Source organism: Corylus avellana, chromosome ca2 (assembly GCF_901000735.1).
Source record: "Corylus avellana chromosome ca2, CavTom2PMs-1.0".
Taxonomy (NCBI): Eukaryota; Viridiplantae; Streptophyta; class Magnoliopsida; order Fagales; family Betulaceae; genus Corylus; species Corylus avellana.
Window position 1 is genome coordinate 4125755 of NC_081542.1, and position 26251 is coordinate 4152005.

General features: G+C 34.8%; 4 protein-coding genes and 1 pseudogene across 4 annotated transcripts; 2 read left to right on the top strand and 3 right to left on the bottom strand.

Moving 5' to 3' along the window:
* Positions 1-1114: 1114 nt before the first annotated feature.
* LOC132171045 (GDSL esterase/lipase At1g09390) lies at positions 1115-5298 on the bottom strand. The gene is made up of 5 exons (XM_059582249.1): positions 4996-5298; positions 3458-3643; positions 2478-2638; positions 2119-2383; positions 1115-1538 (listed from the first exon to the last, which is right to left on the bottom strand). The coding sequence occupies exons 1-5, from the start codon at positions 5243-5245 to the stop codon at positions 1306-1308; spliced, it is 1095 nt and encodes a 364-aa protein (XP_059438232.1). The 5' UTR covers positions 5246-5298; the 3' UTR covers positions 1115-1305.
* A 749-nt stretch (positions 5299-6047) lies between these two features.
* Positions 6048-11072, bottom strand: LOC132168546 (endochitinase EP3-like; annotated as a pseudogene).
* On the top strand, positions 11023-15069 carry LOC132172144 (WAT1-related protein At1g09380). Its single transcript, XM_059583594.1, has 7 exons — positions 11023-11323; positions 12771-12833; positions 12976-13092; positions 13170-13425; positions 14084-14242; positions 14354-14505; positions 14606-15069. Exons 1-7 carry the CDS (start codon positions 11148-11150, stop codon positions 14811-14813), a joined length of 1131 nt encoding a protein of 376 aa, XP_059439577.1. The 5' UTR covers positions 11023-11147; the 3' UTR covers positions 14814-15069.
* A 1921-nt stretch (positions 15070-16990) lies between these two features.
* Positions 16991-20952, top strand: LOC132172913 (ADP-ribosylation factor). Its single transcript, XM_059584474.1, has 7 exons — positions 16991-17093; positions 17867-18026; positions 18165-18235; positions 20052-20171; positions 20503-20621; positions 20711-20792; positions 20895-20952. Exons 2-7 carry the CDS (start codon positions 17879-17881, stop codon positions 20898-20900), a joined length of 546 nt encoding a protein of 181 aa, XP_059440457.1. The 5' UTR covers positions 16991-17093; positions 17867-17878; the 3' UTR covers positions 20901-20952.
* Positions 20953-22644: 1692 nt separating this feature from the next.
* Positions 22645-26245, bottom strand: LOC132170815 (ABC transporter I family member 20). Its single transcript, XM_059581931.1, has 7 exons — positions 25934-26245; positions 25144-25277; positions 24420-24539; positions 23626-23721; positions 23345-23497; positions 23155-23232; positions 22645-23073 (listed from the first exon to the last, which is right to left on the bottom strand). The coding sequence occupies exons 1-7, from the start codon at positions 26100-26102 to the stop codon at positions 22834-22836; spliced, it is 990 nt and encodes a 329-aa protein (XP_059437914.1). The 5' UTR covers positions 26103-26245; the 3' UTR covers positions 22645-22833.
* Positions 26246-26251: the final 6 nt, after the last annotated feature.

Genomic DNA, 26251 nt, shown 5'->3' on the forward strand with positions numbered 1-26251 from the left:
CCCCATATCATTGCTAATCACTGCTGCAGTCACTGCAAAAGACCCCCTAATAACATCAAAATTTGCTTTAAAACAGCCCAAGCGGGAGGCCTCCACAAAGAAAGAAGGGCTAGGTCTCTCCAAGCAGAAATGTGATGATTCAAATTTAAGGAAATCTGAATAATAACTTTATTAGGAGAGGGTTGAATACCATCATGAACCAATTGATTCCTAGCAAGCCAAATGAAGTCCAAGGTAAGAGCCGCAAAAAGTTGAAATTTCCTAACTTCAAGCTTTGGAATACCAAGGGTTGCCATAGGATATAAAATAGCTAACACCCAATCAGAAATAGGCCTAGTGGAGAAAGCCAAAAAAGAGGGGTCAAGGAGAGCATCTCCAAAGAATTTTGGCCAAGTGACACTCCAAGAAAATGTGAGCAAGAGTCTCCAAGGGACCTAGTAACTGAATTTGAAGCCCTAATTGTTGAGTAGCTATATTTTAGAAGAAAATTGCCGACATCAATCAAATTAGGAATTATTATTATTATTATTATTTTCATTCAGTAATGGGAAAGGGTTATAGGAGATTGTACAACCATAACGGAATTGGCACTCTAATAATAAAACCCAAATAAAAAAAGCAATACCAAAATAATAACAAACAGTAGGCAATAAATTCATTAATGATCCCAAAATGACCATAAATGAGCTAAGTCTTTTTAAAAGCCACACAAGACAGTAAAAGGTGATAAAAGGGCTCAATGAGGAGCTCTAAAAGGTAATGGTAACATCCATCGTGGTTGTCGAAGATGAGGTACTGTCAAGAACCGAACGGGATCCGTCAAACTAGGAAGTTAGTAATATGGTACTTCATGCTAGAATTGTTATGGCAACCATCTTTGAGTGTAATTTTTATATTGGGTTTTTCTTAATTGTGGATAAAAAAACATAGAGGTTTGTGGGATTGAAGGTCATGCTACCAATTTTTCAGCACTACCCTTTTAGTGGGGCTAGGGTCACACTATGCCTCAACTCAAGCCTATACGGCCCTCTTGCGCTTTGCACAACCCGACAATTCCAACCTCCGGCCATCCCTTCCTACCATTTTTGCTTAGAAAAAAAAAAAAAAAAGAGAGAAGAAAAAAAAAGCAATATTTATTTATATCAAACAATACAGTTGGTGGATATGGAGGTAACTCTTCCATGCACTCTTTTGCTTGACATTGACAAAAATCAACCCTTTTACAAAGACCAACCTGCCTGTTTCATCGTTACTATAAAAAAGAGATACATTATTAACTTCATGGCTTGCGCACTAATCATTTCCCTAACCACGACAAAAGAAATCAAACGTTGTACGTGGTGTAGAATAAGCTGTGGAAAGTACTTTTGATGCTACAAAGGAATTTGCAGCTTCTGTGTAATGGATCCCATCCCAATTTACAACTTTAGATCCTTCCTCGCAGGCCTGAGAGCCAGGATGCCCACATGTCACCCTTATATTGTAATTGTATGGAGGACCTCCATTGCCGCAGCATGCCATTAGGGGACTTGAGAAACCTACAACAAGTAATGTGTTAGAATGTTTTCAATATTTATGATTTATTTAGTTTTCTCGTAGGTTTATTTGGTTTCTTATTCACCACTTATAGCCTCTGTAGAAAATAAACCATTGTAATACGGTGAAGATGTAGCCTTAAGAGCCTTAGTCTCGTCTTCTCTCTGCGCTTCCCGCTCTCTCTTTCATATTGTATATCCTATTATATATTTCTACATAGTTATCTGAACTTGCAGTAGATTAGGCTATGTGAATAAGGATTAGATTGCTGTTCAAATTTCAAAACCATTAGAGAACAAAAGCAATTGGTGAAGGAGAAAACACTAAGAACATGTTTGAAATTGCGTTTAAGAAATATAGCTTTTACGTCAAAATGTGTTTTTTTGACAAAAACTTTATTTTTAAGCTTTTGCTAAAAGTACATTTTGGCCATTTTTTGAGCTTTTTAGACTATTAAAAACGCTTTCAATTTTTTTTACCAAATAGATATTTTTTTCTCCAAACGAACTTTTTTGAGTGATAAACGCATTTTTAAACTCCTCAAACACAAACTCAAATAGGCCCTAAAAACATTAAGCTTACCGTATTCGGTGGAGTTGGCGATGAGATCATACTTGATGGCATATATATCTACATAGACTATATTAGCATCCCTTAGTTCAGATCTCATCTCTAGGCATAAATGGCGCAGTCCTTCGTTGAACAATCCTGCAGCAGAATTGTAACTAGAAAGACATCCATGAGGATCCAAATCCTTCTTTTCAACTAATGACAGTTTTTGAGGCAGACAACCCAATGGTCCAGTGTTGTGTATCCAAAAGTTCCTCCCCCCATGATCATATAAGGTCTGCATAATGCATTGATCATCAGGGCAAGTGCATGACTAACAAAGAGTACAATTTTTGCAGGAATATTGGGAAATTTTCTTCATATAAACTCACCTTGACAGCATTCTTGATTTCTGTAATGATTGATGGGATTCTTTTAACGACTTCCGCATAGGTTAGGTTCTTCAAGAATGAATCAGCAATGTCATTTTGTCCCATATCAATCATGTAAAGAGCATTCTGGAAGCCCTCATCATTGATCATGTTTCCCAAACCTATAAATAGTAAGGCAGAATTGCACACAATTTTTCGATCTTAAACATCTCAATAATTAGAAACCAATTGTAAGAGCATGATTCCTCCCTACTTGACTAAAATGTGGCAATTTTAGACTCAATGCTCAGTCAAATTTCACTGTTAATTTCACATAGTACAACCACATCTATGTGCTAAATTAGAAAAGAGTGAAACTTTGATAGGACGGTTATAATCTATTTAGTTTTCTTATAGGTTTATTCACTTCCTTATTTAGTCAGTGTTTCTTGTTCATTACTCTTAGCCTCTAGAGATCATTGTAATATAATTTATCATACGTCAATATAATCAAGATGTTGCCCTACGGGCCTTTGTCTGTGTTTTCTTCTCTCTCTGCTTCCGCTCTCTCTTTCATATTATATCCCATTATACATTTCTACATCACCTATTTTCACTTACATTCAAGATGTTCAAAAATTTAAAAGTGTTTTTTTATGAAAAATAATAATTTAAATGCTTTGTTCTGGACAAATTAGGTGTGCTTTGATTTGGTCCATACTTATATTATAATCCAACATTCAACTTCAAGTAAAACACAACAATCTATTTGGCTCCCACTCATTCAATCAAACCCAGAAGGGAACCATCTATATTGTTTATAAATTTTTCCTCCAAACTAATTAAATTGAAGAAATTTTGTTTAACTCAGTTTGACAACCTGATATATATGTTTCATGCAAGACTCACATATATATTAGGTGGGATTGGATTGGAGGAAATTCATTCATTAGTGTAAAAAGCCTAGAATGTAAATGCAAAGTAAAAGAGAAATATATTACCTGTGGTAACAAGTTCAAGGGTGCGAGCCTTGAAACGAAGGAACTGCATGAGCTGAATATTCAAAGAAAAGGGGACATATTTGGGGAGAGTAGAGGACCCCACCACTGCAAAGTTTGCTCCATTTGTGAATTTGGACCCCAAGGAGTCTAGGTATGGGCTCAGATAACTCGTATTCAAACTCTGGCCTACATTAACAAAAAAAAAAAAAAAAAAAATCTTACTTGGATATTTATAATTTAATAATGTCATGTTTTCAAAATTGGATAACATGTCCCTGACACCCTGTCAGACCGCTTCATGGGTACTTGTCATTCTCAGGACAAAAAAAAAAAAAAAAAAAAGAGGAAATCAAAGAAGAAAGAAGATAGATAAGGCTGTCTCTCCATTCCCTATCACACATGCAGTGACTATTATTACATAAATTACACTGGTCTAAATTATATATATATATTAAGAAAAATGTTAAGGGGTAATAACACTTTCACTAATATATGAGTAATAACATGATGATTGATGTGGAATTTATTCATTAGAGATTATCAAAATAATTAATAAAGAAAAATGCTACAAATACCAATAAATAAACTCTACATCATGTTAGTGCTCATATGTTAGTAAAAGAATTACTACCCCTAACATTTCTCATATATTAAAGTAAGAAATATGCTAGAAAGCCAAACAAATGAATCTAACAAAATTTTCAAACTGACATGACAAGGGTTTTTAAATTAAAAAAATGAAATTCTCTCTCCCTTGTCTGTCACTCACGATTTGCCACGTCAGTTTGAAATTTTTTTTGGATTCATTTGTTTGGCTCTCTAACACTTCTCTTAAAGTAAATATCACCCTATTTAGAATATGATATCGCTAAAGGTGGTAATTTGTATTCGTGTATTGAGTTCGGTTCGTGTCCAGACAAAGATATAAGACTATATAGGTCAATCATAATCTGAACTATCAATTCTAACTTTCTAATTTTGTATTGGGTTTGTATCATGTTCGCAGATCATATAAAAAATTATTAGTCATTATATCGTGTGTTAAGTTTAAATTATGTCAAAACATGAATATAAGACTATATAAGTCAATCATAATCCAACTCAACTATTTAACCCTTTAACACTTTTAATATTCAAAATTTGCAGCCCTAAATATCACTCCATTTGAAATGAAAAAAAAAAAAAAAAAAAACCAATAAATCCAAATCTAGAAATCTCTCCATTTTTTACTTTTATTTCCAAAAAAAAACATTATTATTCGGTGCCAAGACAAAAACATGACAAATCTCTGTCACGAGATTCACATCACACGGCAAAGTGGGCCCCAGCCAATGAAGACAGGGTGGGCCCCTTTACCCAGCGTCATTAATGTTACACACCAGTCCCGACTCAAGTAAAAATGATAGATAGATTACAGTGGAGTAATGAGACCGTTGGGAACAATATGTAACCAGCGTGATGGACGGTTGACATGATGCCACATGTAAACCAACTTTTAAAAAAAAAAAAAAAAAAAGGGTGGGGATCAGCGCACTTACAGAGGAGGTCGATCAGGAGGCGACCATCGGAGAGCCTGCCGGTTGATCTGCGGAAGAAGGTGCGGCCATTGGGCCAATCGACAGGGAAACCGAGTCCGGCGACGAGCCCGCCGGTGTCCGAGTTGGAGTCGCCGAAGTTGAAGATAACGGGCGGTCTCTTGCACTGAGAGAGAACCGGATGCGGAAGAAAAAGCAAGGGAACAAGCAACAGCAAAAAGGAGGAGAATTGGGAAAGAGAGTGAGACACCATAGTTGGAGTGAAAGAGAGAATGAGCTTCTTTTTCACTTTTCTTTTGTCCTTTTAATATATATTGCGTTACTATTTAGGCTGTGTTTGGTTGTCAGCACGGGTGAGTGTCGCGACTCGCGATCATTATTTTCTGAAAAAATTATCTTATACAAATTATATATGTGCACATGAAATTGTCACATCTTTTGGGTATGACATTTGGATATATATATATATATAAAAGACATTATTATCTTATTCGGGGTGATCAGATATGGTATAAAATTTGAAAGAAATAATACTTTTAAGTTATAATAGAAAGTTGCGAAAATGGTTGTGATATATATATATATTTAAAAATACAATTGCTTACTTGTAAACAAAATGACTTATAAAAAAAGAAAAGAAAATACAATTGGTTGAGAAGGAGCTTAAAAAGCGTTTTTAATACTTACAAAATTGTGCCAAATAAAATTGGCTTTTTTTCTTCCTAAAAAGCCATTTCAAGCTTTTTTTTATTATTATTATTTTTTTATTTTATATATATATTATTTTTACAAAATGGGCCACATTTGGCTAGTAAAGGGCTAGGCATCCCAGGAGGGACTGCTTTTGTGTACTGGCCCATGCCATCTCTCTCTCACAAGTCACACACACACACGCACAAATTAAACCGGTGCATTGTAATTCACAGCATCTAAGCCTTTAGGACATTTGCATAATTGCCTTGGATTAGCTAAAATAGATAGTAATCTAAAATTAAGATAGAACTCCTCTCTAAGAAAAGGAAAATTCTGGCAATGTAACCAATTAATTAAGATGTTTAATTATAGTACTCTTTGTTTCCTTTTAGACCATACATCAAATCTAAACAAGTGAGATGATTGTCGCCAGGACTAACACCAATTAGGTTACAATATTCAATGTAATACGCAACACGTTTTTTCACTCTTGCAGGGTTTGCACCATCACATTTGTGGTGATTAATGGCTCGAATTATTGCCCCGAATCCTTGGCCTATGATTGGATGAACAAAATACCATAAGGCTATCTTAAACGAAATAACTTGGTGGTTTGCCACAATTTCAGGACAGTTTAACCAGTTGAACCCATTGCTCTTTTTTGCTACTCCGTAGTTGAAATTCCAAGATAGCTAAACCGGTTCACGATCTTAATAACCTTTGTCCAAATTACAAGGATATTCTGAGTATGCCTTGTTACAATATTTTTTCGAGCGACCGTCTATCTCCTCTATATAGCATAAATTTGCACAAAAAAAATAGAGGGCAAACATCTTGATGAAGTTTATGTTTAATTATCAATAAAAGTCACAAGTAATGAATAAGTTTCGAAAGTATATATTGTATTCAATGGAAATGACATGCAAAATATAATAATCTATTAAATATGATGGAAAGCTATTATAAATTATAGAGCCAAGTTTGTTGCTTGAGAAGATACTCAATATCAGATTTGATTAATTTACAAAATAGCTTAAAATGTAACTTTTTGGGCGTGTGCATGCAGCATGTATGTAATGGTTATATGAAAGTGATTATATAGATGAGAGAGATCTTACGTCCAACCACACTTGTTTTTGTTTTTTTGACATGTCCACACAAGGGAAGAGGGAAGGGGGATTCGAACTAGTGATCTCCGTTTCATTAGGTATGGTCCACAGCCGATTGAGCTACCCCTTGAAAACCCAACCACACTTGTTACATGGGCAAAGAACGCTTCATACTCGCGCTTAGAATCCTCGTCCGAGCCAATACTACAAAAATCACTAAATGATTTGAGAGCTTCAAGAAACGATGCTTTTGTGTAAAAGCTGTTTCCAGCACAACTTGTATCGGCTTGATCAAATATCCCATTGAAGAATTTTGTTGTCACAATCTCAGCCACCGAAACATCATTAGTCGGAAGGGAGGTATAACAAGTGCCCTTGATAATTCCAACTAGGATAAGGGTAATAGATTCCTTTTCATGTTAAAGACAACTACCATTTTGGAAAAAGAAAATGTATGATGGGGAAAATTGAAATTAGGAAATTGGATATTTATAGTGCGAGTTAAGGTGAAAATGTTCGGCTTTCAATCTGAATATGATAATTTATAAAGATCAATGCCAACATTACCAAATAAGAACTAATTAAGGAGTATAAAATGTTCTTAATTATCATTTTTACATTATTTTTGAAATGCAGTCCAATTAATTAACCTCTTCAAGTGTTGAGAAATTTGTACTAAATTAAGTGCATGTTGATGATCTTATCTTGACTCTTAAGTTGATGGTTTACCCATTAATAATCAAGAAAAAAATTTAGATATTACTATTTTAGTGATCACTATCTATCATCATAACATGCACATATTTGTGTGGTTTAGCAATTTTTAAGTCGATTATTTTAAGATCTGGATTGGATTAGCCCAAAAGGCAGTCTTTCATACTCTTGAGTTGGTGGTTTACCCATTAATAACCAGGAAAAAAATTTAGATATTACTATTTTAGTGATCACTATCTATCATCATAACATGCACATATTTGTGTGGTTTAACCATTTTTAAGTCGATTATTTTAAGATCTAGATTGGATTAGCCCAAAAGGCAGCATTTCGATCATACTTCATAGGCTTCAATGACATCCCTCTTTAAACAATCGAGTCAAGAGCCAACAAAATGTTAACAAGATTTAAACCTAAACCAACTTAAGATGTTAAAAGCCAGCGTTTTGTAAGTAAAATCAATATGTGATGGAAATCGTTTATAGTGAATGTATTTGGGGTTGATTTGGTTATTTTTGAAAAGTTCTTCAAATAGTTTTCGCTTCATTAACAAAATTTGTGTTCTTTTTCTTTTGTACTTGTTGTAATTTTGGTATTGATAACTGTGATAATTGCACACAATTTAGTTAAATGAGCGGCTTCACACTTACATTTCCTCATTTGTTTCTTGCCAAGAAAAAAAAAATAGGATTAACCGTGCATGCATGCATCATGATACAATTTGTGCTTATAACACGGAGCACAATCTGTGTTAATTTTCTTGGAGTGTGTTTGGAAACATACTTGAGCAAGCTTTGCATGGCATGGGAGACTATACCTTGTTTATGTTCTCGTTTTTCCAAGGACTCCGACGGTGGTTGGCAAATATAGCAAATGAATTGCGAAAGAATGCGTACGAGAAGAAAAAAGAAGCTTCTCCTTATAAAGTTGTTTACGGTTTTAAAAAATAAAAAATTATTTTACAAAAATTAAAGAATGTTTTTTTAGTCAACCGAGAATGTTTTCAGTTTAACCACGGTTTTCGATCTTATCAAATACCAAAAATAAAAAAGAAAATATTTTACGTCGAAACAAACGGAACGAACGTTGATATTAATTTATATATGTGCATTATTTTCTTCCAACCCCTGAATTTCAAGCTGGCAATTACTTCACTAAATGCGTATAAAGCATGTGAGAACATCATCAACCTCAAAAGGTTGCAATCTGTCAAATGTATATACTTATTTCAGCTAAAAAACAATGGCAGATTAGATGTGAAGTTAATGCCAGCTTGTTGGTTGGCACGCAATATATTCGTGAAGAAGCTAACGATAATTAAGATTGCAATATATTTTGAAGAATAAATGACGATCAATTATTTTCCTCTTATTTCCTTGAATTATATATATATATATATATATATATATATATATATATATAATTTAAGAGAGTGGTCATACCACCCCAAATTAGTTAGAGAGGGTGGTTAATTAAACAACCCATATTGCCTATCGCTCTCAATTTCGAGCGAAAGGGGTGGCCGAACCATCCCAAAAGGTTGGAGGTTGTTTGGCCATCTTTTCTGACCAATTTGGTAGACCACCGATCGATTAGAATTTTATTTTTTTTGTTTTTACTATAGGGGGTACGTGTTGCAATATTATTAGTGTTAACGTTGTACTCCAACGGTTTTCGCCAAAGTTTTGGACGGAAGCCGGGTGTAGGGACTTATTTAATAATTTTGCTTACCACGTGGAGTTTTTAGTTAGTTTGCATACCCTAACGAGCTATTTGAAACTTGGTAAACCACGTAGACAGATTTTACATTTTTTTTTTGAAGTAATTCCACTTAAAAATATGACTAAGGTAATTAAAACTGGATCCATTAATTTGTTAAACTATGTTAGAATGAAGTGATCACAGTAGAATTCAACAGCTTGTGCTCCAAGAACATCGATGGTAATAAATTATTCTGTCTGTCCCACAATAAATGTTACATTTATTTTGCCTTAAATGAATACAAAAATGTATAAATATATACGTTCACCGGATGCAATTCGGATTCGGATTCCCTGAAATTCTTAGGGAAATTCTAGTTTCTGAAATTTTAGATCCAAACCATTTATTTTCATCTAAAAGTCATTATCCTGCTACGTGTCCCACTACTAATAAAATAATAATAAATTTTTAATGATATTAATAATATTAATCATTATCATTATTTTATTATTTTATTAGTAGTGGGACACGTGGCAGGATAATGGCTCTTTGATGAAAATAAATGGCTTGGATCTGAAATTTCAAAAATTAGAATTCCCCTAGGAATTTCAGGGAATCCGAATCCATCCGGATCCTCTAGAATTCCTCTAAGAATTCTCGTTTATGAAATTTCACATCCAGACCATCTATTTTTATCCAAAAGTAATTATCCTGCTACGTGTCACACTACTAATAAAATAATAATAAATTTTTAATGATCATCATTATTTTATTAGTAGTAGGACATGTGGCAGGATAATTACTTTTGAATAAAAATGGATGGTCTGGATGTGAAACTTCATAAACTAAAATTCCTAGAGGAATTCTAGGGATCCGGATCCAGTTCACCTAAAACAATTTCAAATTTAATTTTTCTAATTTGAATATATCTTCTTAATTCATTTACTAAATTTTTTATTTAATTAAAATAAACTTGTATATATTTTCACACTTATACCACATGAAAACATAATTTCAAATAGAAAATATATATATATATATATATATATATATATATAGTGGAGAAACAGCTGTGACTGTTTGTCTTTTCCTATGCTACGTACATCTTCGAGAAAAGAAAAAAAGATATAACGTATACCAATTTATATATATTCCATTTATAAAGAGTATGTCATAAAGCAATGTGTTTTGCTTTCTTCCACTACTGCACATGTTATATATGGAGAAATTTTGTTGCATAGTAGTAGCTAGCCATCCCTTTCTCGAAGCCAACAAGAAGGCCAAATATATATGGGTTTTCTTCCTTTACTCAATACAAATACTAGCATTTTTTGCTTATTTATTTATTTATTTGAAATTTAATTTTTACAATACAAAAAACTAATGTTTATTTTAAATTCATCAAATGCACACCCAAACAAAGTCTTAGCTCCCGTAGTAAAATTGGATAAAAAAAATAACCCCATTGTCTACTGATCATTTACATGAGTAAATTTGTTGAACCGGATGCGAAAGAGTAAGATAAATATGATGAGTTGTAACAGCCGAGGGGAGGGGGGTGGGGGCCCATAAGGCAGGCAGAGTGAGTGGGACCCAGATATTGTTTAAGGTGATAATTGCTAATGCTTTGCATAAAGGAATTTGGTTCCTTGAAGCCTCTGAATGGAGGCCAAGACAAAAACTGAAAGCTCCTTTATGTGGTTGTGGCAATATTCACTTGTTCCCACGCATAACTCCAGGTGTTGCACGAAATCAATCTTCAACGGCTTCTCTCTTTTCGATGCAAGATTCTCTTCATTTACTTTCTGTTGCACCTCTCTCCCTGGCCTCCTCCTCTATATCTACGACTTGGATCCTCTCCATTCCTGAGAGACCTCTTTCTCTATCTCTCTAAAACACCTTCTTTATATATAAAGATAAAGAAGGTGGTGGTTAGCTATGGCGGGGGATCTTATGCCTTTCTTGGTGAATGTTCTGCTGCAAGTTTGCTATGCAGGGATGAACATCATATCGATGCTTGCCATGCAATCCGGCATGCACCCGCTTGTGCTCGTCGCTTACCGGCAGGTTTTCGCGACCATGGCAATCGCACCATTTGCTTATTTCATGGAGTGGTAAATAAAACTCTTTCTTCTTTATCTATCGGGTTTCTTGCATGCATGGCTTTGCTTTACTCACGTTTTGCTTGTTTTCTTGCTTTTAGAGTTGGTGGTTTTTGGACTTTTCTTCCTTCTCTTGTACACAAATATTCTTTCTACTTTCCTTTATTTCTTCATATATATCCATTTTTCTTTTTTTTTCTTTTTCTTTTTTTAAAAAAAAACATATATATAATTAATATATTTTCTTCCGAATGATTCAGATTTTAGTTCCATGAGGATGGAGCTTTTCTGGTGTTTTTTTTTTTTTTTTTTTTTGGACAGTTTTTCTTTTCTTGAAGATTTTGAAACTACTGACAACTCTGTAGGTGAGAAAAAGAGATTTGCTTTATTGCAGAAAAAGCAAAATAGAGGCCATGCAATGCATGCTCACCTCGTAACCCTAATATCATTTCTTTGGGAAAGCCCTTCATAATTAATGTGACGGCCGGGCTGACAGATTATTATTATTATTTTATAGAAAAATTGAAATTAAAATTAAATAATTGAAAAAAGTACATAAAATATTAGATCCATGTCACTGATCTTGTTGCTAGTTTTAGCTATATATGGGTCATAGGAGGTAGCCATTCATGCATGTTGCCTACTTGCCTTCAATGCCGCCACATCAAGGCATGGAGCTAGGGATGGATCTTGCTTGTCTTTGAAGACTAGAATTAAATTCATGATTAATATGTTTCACCTAATTAATATATACCATATTACTCATTAGGTTTTCCTAAAGTTTCAATTTGTGATCTATGGTTGCAGTTCCTGTTTTTTACGTGACCAGCACTCTCATATCATATATAATTATATATATTGTTGCGTGGGGGTCTTGTATACATTTCTATGGCCCCCAGCAATCAGTTCTCAAGTAAAAGCTTTGTTTAAAGAGGCATAATTAGCACTCATTTGATGATCAACTTCTAATTTTGCTCATAATTTCTTTTCACTTCATCAGACGTGTAGGTGTACACAAAATGCGTGAGGGGTACGTATTACAATTTTTACTACACAACATCATTTATATTAGTTTGTAGTAAAAGTTGTACACTCTTAGCACCACTCGATGTAACTTACATTATTTGTTTGTTGGCTAAATCAAGCTGGAAAAGTCAGTGTTGTAGATCTAGACTTTCTTTAACAATATATTAATTGACTAATGCTAAATACTATATTATCATTCCATTGGGCTGATTTGGCATTCCGTACCCATCAACCCTAGTTAAAAAAAATAAAAAATAAAAAACTCATGGGTATTGTCAGATCAACCTAGTTGGATCTGGGTATGGTATGTAACATTATTACTCATATCAATTGCAAAATCAATAATCTTATGATTTTAGGAAATTTAACTTTAGTATATATAATATGTTAATCAATTAATTAATTAATTAATTACTCGTATATCTTTCTGCAGGAGAACGAGACCCAGGATTACACTACCTATTTTGTTGGAGATATTAGTGTGTTCCCTAACAGGGTAAGTGTTCAATCCTAATTTAATGTACGTCTGATCTTTGCCTTGTCACACAATATATATATATATATATATATATTTTTTTTTTTTTCTTTTTTCTCTTATTTCAAAGGTGCCCTAGCTTGATGAGCTGAAAATATTGCAGGGCAACAGGAAACCAGCTCGCATACTTTGTAGGGTTAAAAAACTCAACCCCAACGATTGGATGTGCATTAACTAATACACTTCCAGCATTCACTTTCATCCTTGCTGTTCTTTTCAGGTATATATAGTTTGTTTTTTCTTCTGATTATTCAGGAATTAATGCACTTGTTTACACTATTACCCTTTCATGAGTAGGCAAGAAACTGTGGGGATCAAGACGAAGGCAGGCCAAGCAAAAGTGATTGGGACAATTGTATGTGTTGGGGGAGCCCTTTTATTGTCATTCTACCATGGGCACACCATTGATATAAAGGAATCCAGCATTCATTGGACTTATGCACAGAATATGGAAAAGAAGAGTTCTATCTCTAGCGACCAAAAGAACCCCATCTTGGGCCCCGTTTTCCTCATTTTTAGTTCTCTCTCTTGGGCACTATGGTTCATTCTTCAAGTAAGTCTTCTCACAGATTCAAAATTTTCACCATATATTTTGATTGGGTTGGAGTTGTATTAATTAGATCATTCTCTATAGATATACAAGTGATAATTCATGTTTGAATCGCGTAAAAATATGGGTACAAGACATGAAGATATAAACTCTAACTTGGCTTGTTTAGTTAAATGGGTTAAACTCATTAGCCATAATTTGCTAATTTCATATTATTAGATGCCTCGACGTGTCAAAAAGTCTTATAATGAGTATATAAGACTATTTAGTTCAATCATAATCTGACCCATGTAATAAAACAAGCCCATTAACAATAACCCGTTAATTTCGAATCGTGTAAAATCATGGTTATAAAACAATTTATGTCAACTCTAACTTAGCTTATTTAGTTAAATGGGTTAGACTCATTGACCATAATCTACTATTTTCATATTAGGTTAACGTGTCGATATGTCAAAAAGTGTTATAATGAGTATATTGGACTATATAGTTTAATCATAATCCGACGCATGTAATAAAACAGGTTAGACCCATTAACCATAACCTATTAATTTCGTGTTGGGTTCACGTATCGTATAAGAAATTACTAGCTAGTTCTAACATGGTCGATGCACCAATTATTGACATTCTCTTGTACTAATTACATGTTTAATAATGGCAGGCAAGATTGAACGAGAGGTTTCCAGCTCCTTACACAAGCACTACATTGATGTGTTTCATGGCCAGCATTGAGTGTGGGATCATTGCCTTAATTCCCAAACATGACAAGTCCTCATGGTCATTGGCCGATCCAATGAGGCTCTTTGCATCCCTCTACGCAGTATATATATATATATACATGCTTCAATTCCCTTTTCTTTTCTCTTCTTTTCTGGAAAATGGAGACATTTCAAGTACTTAATTAAAATAATGATAATATGTTGATTTTCAGGGATGTGTTTGTTCTGCAATAGCATTTGTTATCATTTCCTGGGCTATCCACATGAAAGGCCCTCTCTATGTCTCAGTTTTCAGCCCCTTGTTGCTTGTGATCGTCGCTATTTCTAGTTGGGCCCTGCTGGGTGAGAAATTATATGTTGGAACGTAAGTATATATATGATCACAATTTAATTGCTCACTTTCTTTTTTTTTTTTTAAAAAAAAAAACATTTTTGTTACTAAATTTATGTGATAAATATTTCAGAGCTCTAGGGTCTCTTTTGATTGTGATGGGGCTCTATGCTGTTCTGTGGGGGAAGAACAAGGAGACGAGAGTGAGGAGTAGTGGTTTTAAGAATTCAGAATCAACAAAGGTAGAAGACGAGAAGGAAGACTTGGAACTGCAGTTTGATGCAAAATCAAATGGGAATTATCTGCTTACAACAAGAGAGGAGAAGCAACAAGAGAAGTAATATATCCACAATTCAATATTATTGAATGCTAGCTCCCATGCATGTCCAAGTTTGTTAAAAGTTTCAATAAAATCTTCCTTTTCGATCGGTCTCCAAACTGTCCAAGTTTTCACAAATACTTGTGCTGTATCACCTGTTGTAATAAATTAAGAATGTATGAATGCAAAGGAGTTTGAAGGTTTTTCCCGTTAGGGTGGAAATTCCCGATCGATCAATCGGGATAATGAGAAATGAAATTGTCAACGAAAAACTTTTCGGCCCATTCTATATTTATAGCATTGCATTGCTTCTTCTTTTTATAGCCTTCATGAAAGTTATCACCTAATTCCATGGAGATGATTTGGTGCAAGAATGACCATGCATGCTTATTATGATGTGATCATCCTTTACATCATCATCTGCCGCTTGATCACACTATAACAATAGGTAATAAACTTAGTTGAGCATGATGATTACCTTAGTACTAGTAACTCTTCCATGCCAACTCTCATTTGTGATTCACACATGTGATCAGCATTAGATTATAATTTGCTTATATGTGTCCACACTTTGTTATTACCTTATACAACCACATCCTTTACTATATGCTCGATCTCTCACCAAGCATATAAGAAGTGACTTAATTTTGCTATATTTCAAACAAATGATATCAATTCGATCTCTTTGGTTGGAAACATAGTCCACACCGATACCACAATTGAAGATTTCAACTTGCATATACAAATCCAAGTGTCGACCTGCGCCAAACCTTTAATCAAGTACTTCATCTAAAGTTATTATTTTTTAGATTTTCCTTTATACACATTAGTAGCGTCTTTTGCACCCTTAGAGCATAAATATTACTCAATCTCAATATAATGCCTTTTAGTGGACTTTACATTTATGTGAATTATAATACTTGTATCTCGTGAGTGTGATCTACCTTTAATTGACCAATTATGTCTCCTATTAGGCAGAAGTGTATATAATCGTTCATCCACGCATCCTTGGATCCTTTTGACTATGTGTTAATCCATGTAACTATCATCTAGGTGTTTCTTAATCATATTGCCGCTATATGGCCTCTAAATTTATTCAAAGGCAATCACTTGGTTATAAGATTGGCCACCATCTCTATCAAATGAATAATTTAAACTTTAATTTCAGTCATCTCCATTATATTTTGAATATAGTAATAATTTAAATACATGCATTTGCCCTTGGAGCTATGTGCTCAACTTTTAATTAAAAAGATAGCAAATTTGTTGTCACAAAACACAATATTGACTAGTATGCTATTGTCTTTTAAGGATAAAATTTTCCTCCAAACCAGGTTGGGAGAATTTTCTTCAACCTAGTCTATAAAAGTGACGTGTGTCCTTTGAACATGTGAAATGTACATGTTTTTTTAATAGTAGAGACAAAGTTGAAATAAATTTTATTAAAACTTCATATGTATCTCACATGTTATTAAAAAAAAGGACATAGTTTACCTCTAAATTGGGTTGGAGGAATTTCCTTCAACCTAGTCTATAAAAGTGACATGTGTCCCTCGAACGTGTAAGATTTACATGTTTTTTTAATAATAAAAACAAAGTTGGAATACATTTTATTAAAAACTTATGTGCATCTCACATGTTATTAAAAAAATAGATACATGTCACTTTTATAGACTAGGTTGAAGGAAATTCCTCCAACTCAGTTTGGAGGAAAACTTTGTCAAAAAAAAGGGACACATGTCATTTTTATAGACTGGATTGGAGGAAATTTCTTCAACCCAGTTTCAAAAAAAAACTTTGTCCAACTTTTAATATAAGTATATGTTTAAACTTTTAATTCAAACTCATTTGAGCTGAGTTTGACCAACCACTATTTCACTCGGCTCAGTTGGAATACAACCCATATAGACCGCAATAGAATTAACCGAGAAGGAAAAACATTATACAAATAGTAATTTTGATTTCATATGTAACTCCATGGGCGAAAACCATTTGAAAAAAAAAAAAGTGCTGATGTGGCAAGATCAAACGACACTGGCACTGGAACCCACAATTTAAGCATGACCTGTACACAATACGTTCCCAAAGACTCCGTGCCAAACCCTAGAGCGGACGTCATACCAAATGTTTTTGCCAAAAGAGATAGACGTCGTTAAAACGACCGTTATCTCCAACCCCTATTTAAAACCTTCACAACCCCAGCCATTTCTATTCGTCTCCATTTTGCTCTCGCACTCGCTCGTTCTCTCTCACGCAGGGCAGCTTCCCAGATCTGCCCAACTTCACCTTTGTCATAAACCATGTGAGCATCTCTATGTATATGCGTATTCTAGATCTGGGTTTGGGTTGGGATCTGAATCTGTTTCCTTTTGGTTTGTGAATGTTTTGGTCGAGTCGTTGTTGTTCATTTGAATGTTTTGTGGGATTTTTGTTTGCGTTTTAGATGACAGATTTGATGTGCTTTACGGAGACCCATTTGGATTTGTGCTTTGTATGACATTTGTGGTTCCGAAGTTCTCGCAGATCTGTTCTGTCTAGGATCCTTTTGGATGTGATTTATAGAAACCCATTTTGTTATGTAGAAAATGCAAAAGAACGAAATCAGTGCCTGTCTTCCATTGAAATTGTCATTTTCTTAATGAAATAATGGGATCCTGTTTTTTCGTATAGTTGGGTAGGTTTATGATTTGTATGCGTAGATCTGATTCGTAGTGTAATATGTTGATGGATGCAATCTTTGCCTTTTTTTAGATGAATCTGGTTATAAATGTCATCTCTGAGATAAAGGTGGTTCTTTTAGATCAAGTTGGCAAGATTATTTTTTAAAAGCCCACCGTTTTTTAACATTAAGATAAATAATGAAGATCCGTAAGAACATCACCTCAAGGTTAGAAAAAATACTTTATATATCAATGCGTAAATCATTCTAATGAAATAACCAACTTATCTCTTGCTGTGCTTCTATGCCAAGGATCATGATCGTGTATGTCTCGTGTGCGTTCTTATGAGTAATGTGGTGTGTAAATATGCATGCGCGTATATGATTTGGTCTGACTTGGGATTTTGGGAATTCAGCTGTGATAAGAGATGGGGCTGTCTTTCACCAAGCTTTTCAGCCGGCTTTTTGCCAAGAAGGAGATGAGAATTCTTATGGTGGGTCTTGATGCGGCGGGTAAGACCACTATTTTGTACAAGCTCAAGCTGGGAGAGATTGTGACCACCATTCCCACCATTGGTATGTGTTTTTCTATTTCTCATCATTGTTCAATTGTTTAGTTTTGCAACAAGTTTGCAGTTCTAGGTGATGTGTTTTGAAAAATTCCTTTGTTGCTCAGAATTTTGACCAATGATCCTTGTTTGCCTTTTCACTCAGGTTTCAATGTGGAGACTGTGGAATACAAGAACATTAGCTTCACTGTCTGGGATGTTGGGGGCCAGGACAAGGTTTGTGTTTTTTTTTAACAAACAGAATTTCTGGCTAAATTAAATAAGGAAAACTGCCTGTGGTTGCTCATTTCTTAAGGTGGTGATGATAATTTATTAGAAGTCATTTCAGCTCCATTAATTCAGAAGTGAATGCAAATGAAGGAGCTCCAATCCTGGTGTAACATGTATAGAATATAATTTGTATTCTTTCCAATGTGAATATTTGTTTGCATTTTTATCCCGGTACATTGAATTGGCATAGGAATCATATAGAAGTGCGTGCCTTTCTGTATACTTAAATGTGTTTAATTAATTAAATAATTAAATTGTATTTTTATACACATTTTTTCCATGAGTGTGTACATATATATACTTCACATACAAACGGAGAGACAGAGACTTACAGTCGTCTGCTAACTTGCATTTGCATTTGCTTCTATTGAATTGGATTTTTGTGCTTATTGACGGTCTTGTGCTGATTAGATGATACTCCATTAGCACACAACAAAATCATGAGCTACATGTACTAGCCACCTTCTGATTCTGTTTTTTCTTGGCTATATGAGAAAAAGCTATTCACTCTGTGGCAGACATTCCACATGTATGAGCACGTATGCATGGCTGAGTTATGTGTAGTTGCAGTTGCTGGCGATTAATGTGCTTATGCCTTGTGCTGATTGGATGCTTTCCTTCCCATTAGCACACAACACATACATAAGCTACATTAATTTGAGCCACCTTATCTTTCAGTTTTTCCTTTGGTTGTATGAGAAAAGGCTAGCCACGCTGTGGCAGGCACAAGTATTTACCTATGTGTTTGAAGTATTTCATCTGCATGAATTCTATGTAGTCATCCTTGTTCATATGAATGTGCTTATTGACGGTCTTGTGCTGATTAGTTTTACCATCAGCACATAACATAATCATAAGCTACATTTACTAATGCCACCTTGTCTTTCAGTTTTTTCCTTTGCTATATAAGGAAAGGCTATCCATGTTGTGGCATACATGATATCAACATATACATACATGTACATAATGTTAACGTCTGCATTTATTTTTTACTGTGCTTTTGTAGATGAATGTATGGTGCATGTCATGCTTTAAAAATTGGCACGCTTATGGGTGATCCATTGCTACATATAAAAGGCTATCCATGTTGTGGCATACATGATATCAACATATATGTACATGCACATACATAAACACATACATGTATATAATGTTAATGCCTTTTTTTTTTTTATTGTGCTGTAGTAGATGGATGTATGGTGTATGTCATGCTTTAAAAATTGGCACACTTAGGTGATCACTGCTAATTAATTGTTTTTAGCTGTTTATTTAATTCTGTTCTGAGCTTTTCTGGTAGGCTGCCTTCCTCGTAACTTATACAACACAAGAACACTATGGCATGCATACATTTGTATCGTGCGTTGCATTGTTTATGCATGTGATTGTTGTTGTAAGAGCTTGCTCATGTACTGCCTTGGTGCTGAAATTGAAATTGTATATAGTTATAAATTTCGATGTTTTCATAATTCATGAACTAAATCCATTGTAAATGAGAGGCTCGATAAGGGCACTGCCTTAAAGAAAGGATGGTTCATTACGGCTTATGGTATTATTTGGTCTGTGTGATTTTGATTTATGTGCTTTCATTTCCTTCAATAATTATATTGTTTGGTTGCGCACCTTTGCGCTTTCATTGAAATGAATTAATTATAAAATAGTAGTAAGCCAAGTTGTTGAGTTTGTGGAAAGCTTTATCATGTGTTGTAGTGTAGTCATTGTTGTGTCAAAGCCTTTTTCTGAGTCCTGTATTGTGTATATTCAGATTCGGCCTTTGTGGAGACATTACTTCCAAAACACTCAGGGCCTTATCTTCGTGGTTGATAGCAATGACCGTGACCGTGTGGTTGAGGCCAGGGATGAACTTCACCGGATGTTGAATGAGGTAATGAATGGCGCAATTCTTATATTGGCTGAATAAAACCTTTAATATTTCAATTTAGTTAGGGATGCATCGGAAATAAGTAAAATTTACATCTTTGAAATTGTTATTGAGATTATGCATTATTAATCTTCTAGGAGCCCGGCTATCTTCATAAAGAATGAAATTGGTTATTAATGTTTTATGTATCCTTGTTAATTTTGTAGCATAAAAAAGGACTTAAAATAGTGTATATCTACATTGCTGATTGTAAGCAAGCAGTACCATTTAGTTCTTACCATGTGTGTTTTGAAAAGTTTCTCTTACATACTAATTTTGTTTGTTGGATTTGTAGGATGAATTGAGGGATGCTGTGCTGCTTGTATTTGCAAACAAGCAGGATCTTCCAAATGCTATGAATGCTGCTGAGATTACTGATAAGCTTGGTCTTCACTCCCTCCGCCAACGCCACTGGTATATTCTCTCTCTCTCTGTTTTTGTCCCGTCGATTGGTAATTAAGTATCTGCTGATTGAGTCCTGGTTATTGTGGGTTGTGTTGCAGGTACATCCAGAGCACGTGTGCCACTTCAGGGGAAGGGCTCTATGAGGGTCTAGACTGGCTTTCCAACAATATTGCTAACAAGGTTGGGCTCTAACACTGTTGGAACACATAACCTTGTAAAAACTTTTTTATTGTAATTATGGACTTGTTATTCATTTGGTCTTTTGTTTTTAAATTCTTGCAGGCTTAGGAGATCGATCCGTTATTATTCAGCAACTTTTTGGGCTGCAATCTCTGTCAAAGGGAATGTTAGCGCTTGTTATTTGGTGTTGATGCGTTTTACCTTGTTACTGTCCCGAGAATATATCTGTTTGTTTAGATAATTGTTACAACTATATTCATAGAAATTGGGGCATTTGGCCTTGTAGATTCTAAATAATTCATGATTCACAGTTTATACGTGATTTATCCGTTGTGTTTCGGGCAATGTTATGGTTGAAATAACTTGTCTCCCTCAGTTTTTACTTATATAAAAAAAAATATAGCTTGTCTCCCTCTCTGGTAAACCCCATTTTATGATTATGGATAATTCTCCCATCTGTGAATGCTATGGTGTGAATTGTAGATGTGAGTACCTCAGTTTCTAGGGCTTGATTATGGGGCGGATGATCTAATCTTTCAATTCCTTATTGCATTTCAAAAGCTTTTCATGGGACGTTTTGATGAGGTTATAATATTTTTAGGAATCTTAAAAGATGATTGCCTCGCTTTGGCTCTACATACATCCAATGGCTTATTTAAATTATTTAAATTGTTCTTTATTTTTATTAAATTAGCCGTTGTACCTCTTCAAGAAATTAGCAAATGATCTTCAAGAAATGGTTGATTTAATTATGTCAAACCTCTTCAAATCAGAATATCCTCGCTCTCACAATTTTTTTTTTTTAACACAAAAATTCCTCAAGGGCTCAATGGCTTCGTCAGAAAACTCAGTTTTGTCGCCGCCCTCCATTTCAAATTGTAATAATTGTATTGTATAATATGCGGACAATTTAGTCTCATTTTTTTGCCGGATCCGTTTCCGATAGAAAGAGGGGTGAGATAAATGTTTAAAAATGCATCCCATTATGCTACCGTGGCAATAAGGTAATTCTATTTTTTGTCCCCCAAATTTCAACTTTTTTAGTTTTATATATTTATTTATTTTATTAAGAATGACACATGTCGCATTTTATTGGTGCTGGCATGGCACGGTAACAAAATCCGTAAAGTGTTTTGACGAAATTTGACTGCAACAACTAAATTGTTATTTTGGCCTACTTCGAGAAACTTTGAATTTTTTTTTTTTTTTTTTAGACGTGCACACAAGAGGGGAAAGATGAGATTCAAATTAGTAACCTTCGCTTCATAAGGCATGGTCTATTGGTCTCCAACCGATTGAACTACCTCTTAAGGACCTAAATTATTGTTTATACCACATTGACTAATTTTTCATTTATCATTTCTTTTTAAAACAAAGGTCGATCCAAAAGCTGTTGAACATTGCCGCATCAACCCAAAAAGATATGAGTATAACATATAACACTACTCTTGAATAATCAAATGAGTTTGAGATTTTTAAAGGTGTTTTGCATAGGGGTGAAAATGCGGTTATAGTTAATAATTATTGACTATAACCGCTAACCACCAAGGCGGTTAACTGGTGGTTATTAGTTATTTAATAACGGCCGGTTAGCACTTCTTCTTTTATTTATTTATTTATTTTATTTTATTTAAATAGAACAAGAAAAAAATCAGAAAAATCTAAAACGAGGCCGTTTCATATATCTATAGGCAATTAACGGTTTTTCCAAATTCTTAAACCTGCACCGCCCTAGACTGTTAGTGATTTTTTCAAATTGCCTTCAAAAGTAGTTAGAACGGTTAGCAGTTAGCAAAAGATTTTATAGTCCTTTCTCTTCCTCTTCCACTAGTATTATAGAAATCTATGCAACGTAAAACAATTTGAATGTTATTGTGTTTTTTTGTAATAATAATATCACAGTTGATATAATTACACAACAGCAAATGATGCAACAATTTCTGTTGTCATTCCAATTCATACGAACCCAAGCAATGCATAACCTAATAGATTCTCCAAAGTGGATGTTTTATGAAGGACTCTTCCTTTGTGTTGAATTCATCTACGACCTCAGAACACTATTTGAGCTGAACGAAAAGTTGTCTTCTCCGGCAACGGTAGAATGCAGCCGCCCTGCTGCCCAGCCATTGTTAATTGCACGAACAGCAGCACGGGCCGGATCACCTATCGCACGGCTTCCTTCAGTTTGTTCGTTGAATTCTGGAAGACCACGTGCCTTTCTCTCCTTCCTTCTCTTCCTGTCCTCATCTCGTTCTTTCCTCAGCCATGTCTCAACTGTTCTCTGCAAATCCAATCCCAGTTACACTTTACACACACACTCTCATAATTCTATGATATTTGATAAGAAACACATTCAAATTACCATTAATGACAATTTGCTGTTTTCCTTAACTTTATCCATAGGCATTGCTATTTGCAACTTCCCATGAGCCACATAAACCTGAAAACATAGTAGTTTTGATCTTGAGGAGATGTGAAAACTCATCCAAAATTTAGGACATAAGAACATCTTGGAAGAAGAAGGGAAAAAAAAAAAAGGAACCCAGACATACAATATGAGATGGCCAGTCCTCTAGGCCATCAAATATATGTGTTGCATAGATGATTGTGCCACCTCGCTCTACACACTCCCTTTTTAGAAACCTTAGAAGGTCAGCCCTCGCTAGTACATCAAGGTCAACTGTTATCTCATCAAGAAGAAGAACCTAGAAAAAAAAAAAAAAGAAGCTTAAGATACAAATTTAAACAATGTACCCATGGTGAGTGCATAAAGAAAAAGGGAAAAAAAAAATATTGTGGTTGCACTCATATATTGTATATATTACAGAAATACCTTGAACGGCTTGAGGAGACCCATACAAATCTGCACTCGTCTTCTCTGACCATCAGATGCCTTGTGCATCCTCCATGATAGATCGATGTCCAGTACCTATGTTACCAAGGAAACAAGTTACATAATGGTAGTCCTGATGTTGGTGCAACTGTACATGGTTTGTGGACTCACAAATACAATTTACACTAGTCTTCTCTGAATATTAGCTACCTTGTGCATCCTCTATGAGATTATAAGATTAATATCTGAAATGCCTATACTGCAGATTGCACATATTGCTAGCCGTGAGATGGGACAACATCAATTGTACCATAGACAATCACCAATGTCAAAAAATGAACCCCTTATGCTGTTTCCATTCAACATTTTTACATGCATCACCAATGGCCAAGATGCTGTTTCCATTTCCATTCAACATTGTATTATTCTCTTGAATATCATAAGAAACCTGTCCCACCCACCTTGCTAGCCAATGACATAAGAAACCCTAGATGAGTAATCCAACACAGAAGTTGCTTTTTCTTTATAAGAAGAATCTGAGAACGAGTCCTGTCCCAGCTTGCTAGCTATTACAAGGGTGTGTTAGTGTTAATGTCTTTTGTAACTTGAGGCTTGTATAATTGATAACTCTTGAATATTTGGGGCAATTTCTTGATTTCTTCCTACTGGTGAGTTAGACTTGAACGCTTTCTTTTCATATATCCATGTATATAGAAACAAACTATGCAAGATTATCAGTTTAAGCTCGCATGCATGAAGATTCAATCTCAAGGAAAGAACTTAGTGCATCGTACCTTGATTAACTCAGCTCTTCTTTGAGGATCAATCCCTGCAACTCCATGTATCATTTTTTCTGCAGAAACATCCATTTGTATTGGAACGTCAAACCCTGCAAAAGCAACTTCTCGTCTCCACTGCAAAAAAATAATTCCCCAAAAAAAAGAAAGAAAGAAGAGGTTAACATGATTACAACTATTAAAGCCATCAAATTTTATTACAAGATGTTCTCCAACATACTCAAGCATCTGCAACATAAAATTGAGCACTATTGCGCATGCAAATCTGGGTTCAAATGGAATTTGTACTTGTACAAAATTTCAAAACAAAAGAGTAAAGATATCTGCTTAAAATTCACACAAAAAAAAAGGAAACTTGGGGAAAATATATTTTTAAAATTTTGTAAATTTTTTCAAATAAATTTGTCTGAAATTTTTGCTTGCATGTTCAAGTCAAAATTTGGTGAGTTATATATTAAAATTTACCAAAGGAGAAAAAAGATTGAAAAGAAAAACATATGGGTGTTTTTGGCAAGTTTGATCCCAAATGGATTTCATGCAATTTTTTTTCCTCAATGTCTAATACAAAAGACTAAGAGCATCTAAGCAAAGCTCGCAAGTTAACTGTAAACCTAAAAGCAACATAATCAGATCTATAAAAGAAATTAAACATACCAGCTTATGTTTTATGTAGACCGACTCATTAAATTGTTGAAGACAAAGAAAAATGAAAAACACAAACCTCCCCACCAAGATAGCTGAGATCACCGGAAGATGTCAATGTGGTGTCATGAAAAGCTGATCTTCCAAGCACACGAACCATATGGGGTTCCACCATGTGCTTCCCTCCCAATATCTTCAGAATTGTGGTTTTACCTACAACAACAGTCATTTAACATACACGCACAAATAAGAACTTTTATTCTGAATTATTCCAGTTAGATTGCTAAGACAATGCAATAAAGGAAAAGAAACAATAAAAAATATTGGGACTTTATCTTCTTATCTTTTGCTCCATTTTCTCAACAATCAAACAGCGGTTAAACGAAACATTCTTCCCATGTTATAATACAATTATTCAACAAACAAACCATCATATTGGGATTCCACTTCTCAAACAATTACAAATTAACTACAGAAAACATTAGCCTTTGAGATATAATTTTTTTTCTAAATTACCTTCAAATTTCTCTCGCCAACCAACCAGTGAGTCAAACAGAACTCTGAGCTAAAGATAGAACACGCCAGAACAATAGGTTCCCACTATGCCCATTTCATTTTTTTAGTTTTACTTGAAGTCTGAGCAACCAAACAGAGCTAAGGATTGAACATGTCAGACTAGTGGTTTCAACTATCCCCATTTCATTGCAGAGAAATCCCATTACAATTTAACTACGAAAACATGAATCTTTGGCTCAAAATTTTCCTCCATTTTCTGGGCAGCCAAACAGGTAGTATTTTTTTTTTAAAAAAAAAAAACAGAGTACCAAGGAAAATGCTGAAGATGGAAAAGAAACATAAATGGAACGAACCAGCGCCATTGGATCCAACAAGGAGGCAGCGATCACCGGCGTGGAGGGTGAGATAGAAATCGTCGATGAGAGGTGTGGAGCCCGCAGGCGGATGGCCGTCGATTCCCGGGTAGGTGAATCTCAGACCGTTGATCTCTATCGCTGGCTCTGAATTTTGCTCGACGCCCATTTTTTCAGATACACAGTTTCTCAGAGAGAGGGAGAGAGACTTTATAGGCGCAGAGCCGGTGAATTTGGTGACTCAGTGGTGGGTGAGGGAGAGAGAGAGAGAGAGAGAGACCGAGTCGGTGAGGCGTGGCAGAGTGCCATTCACTTGAC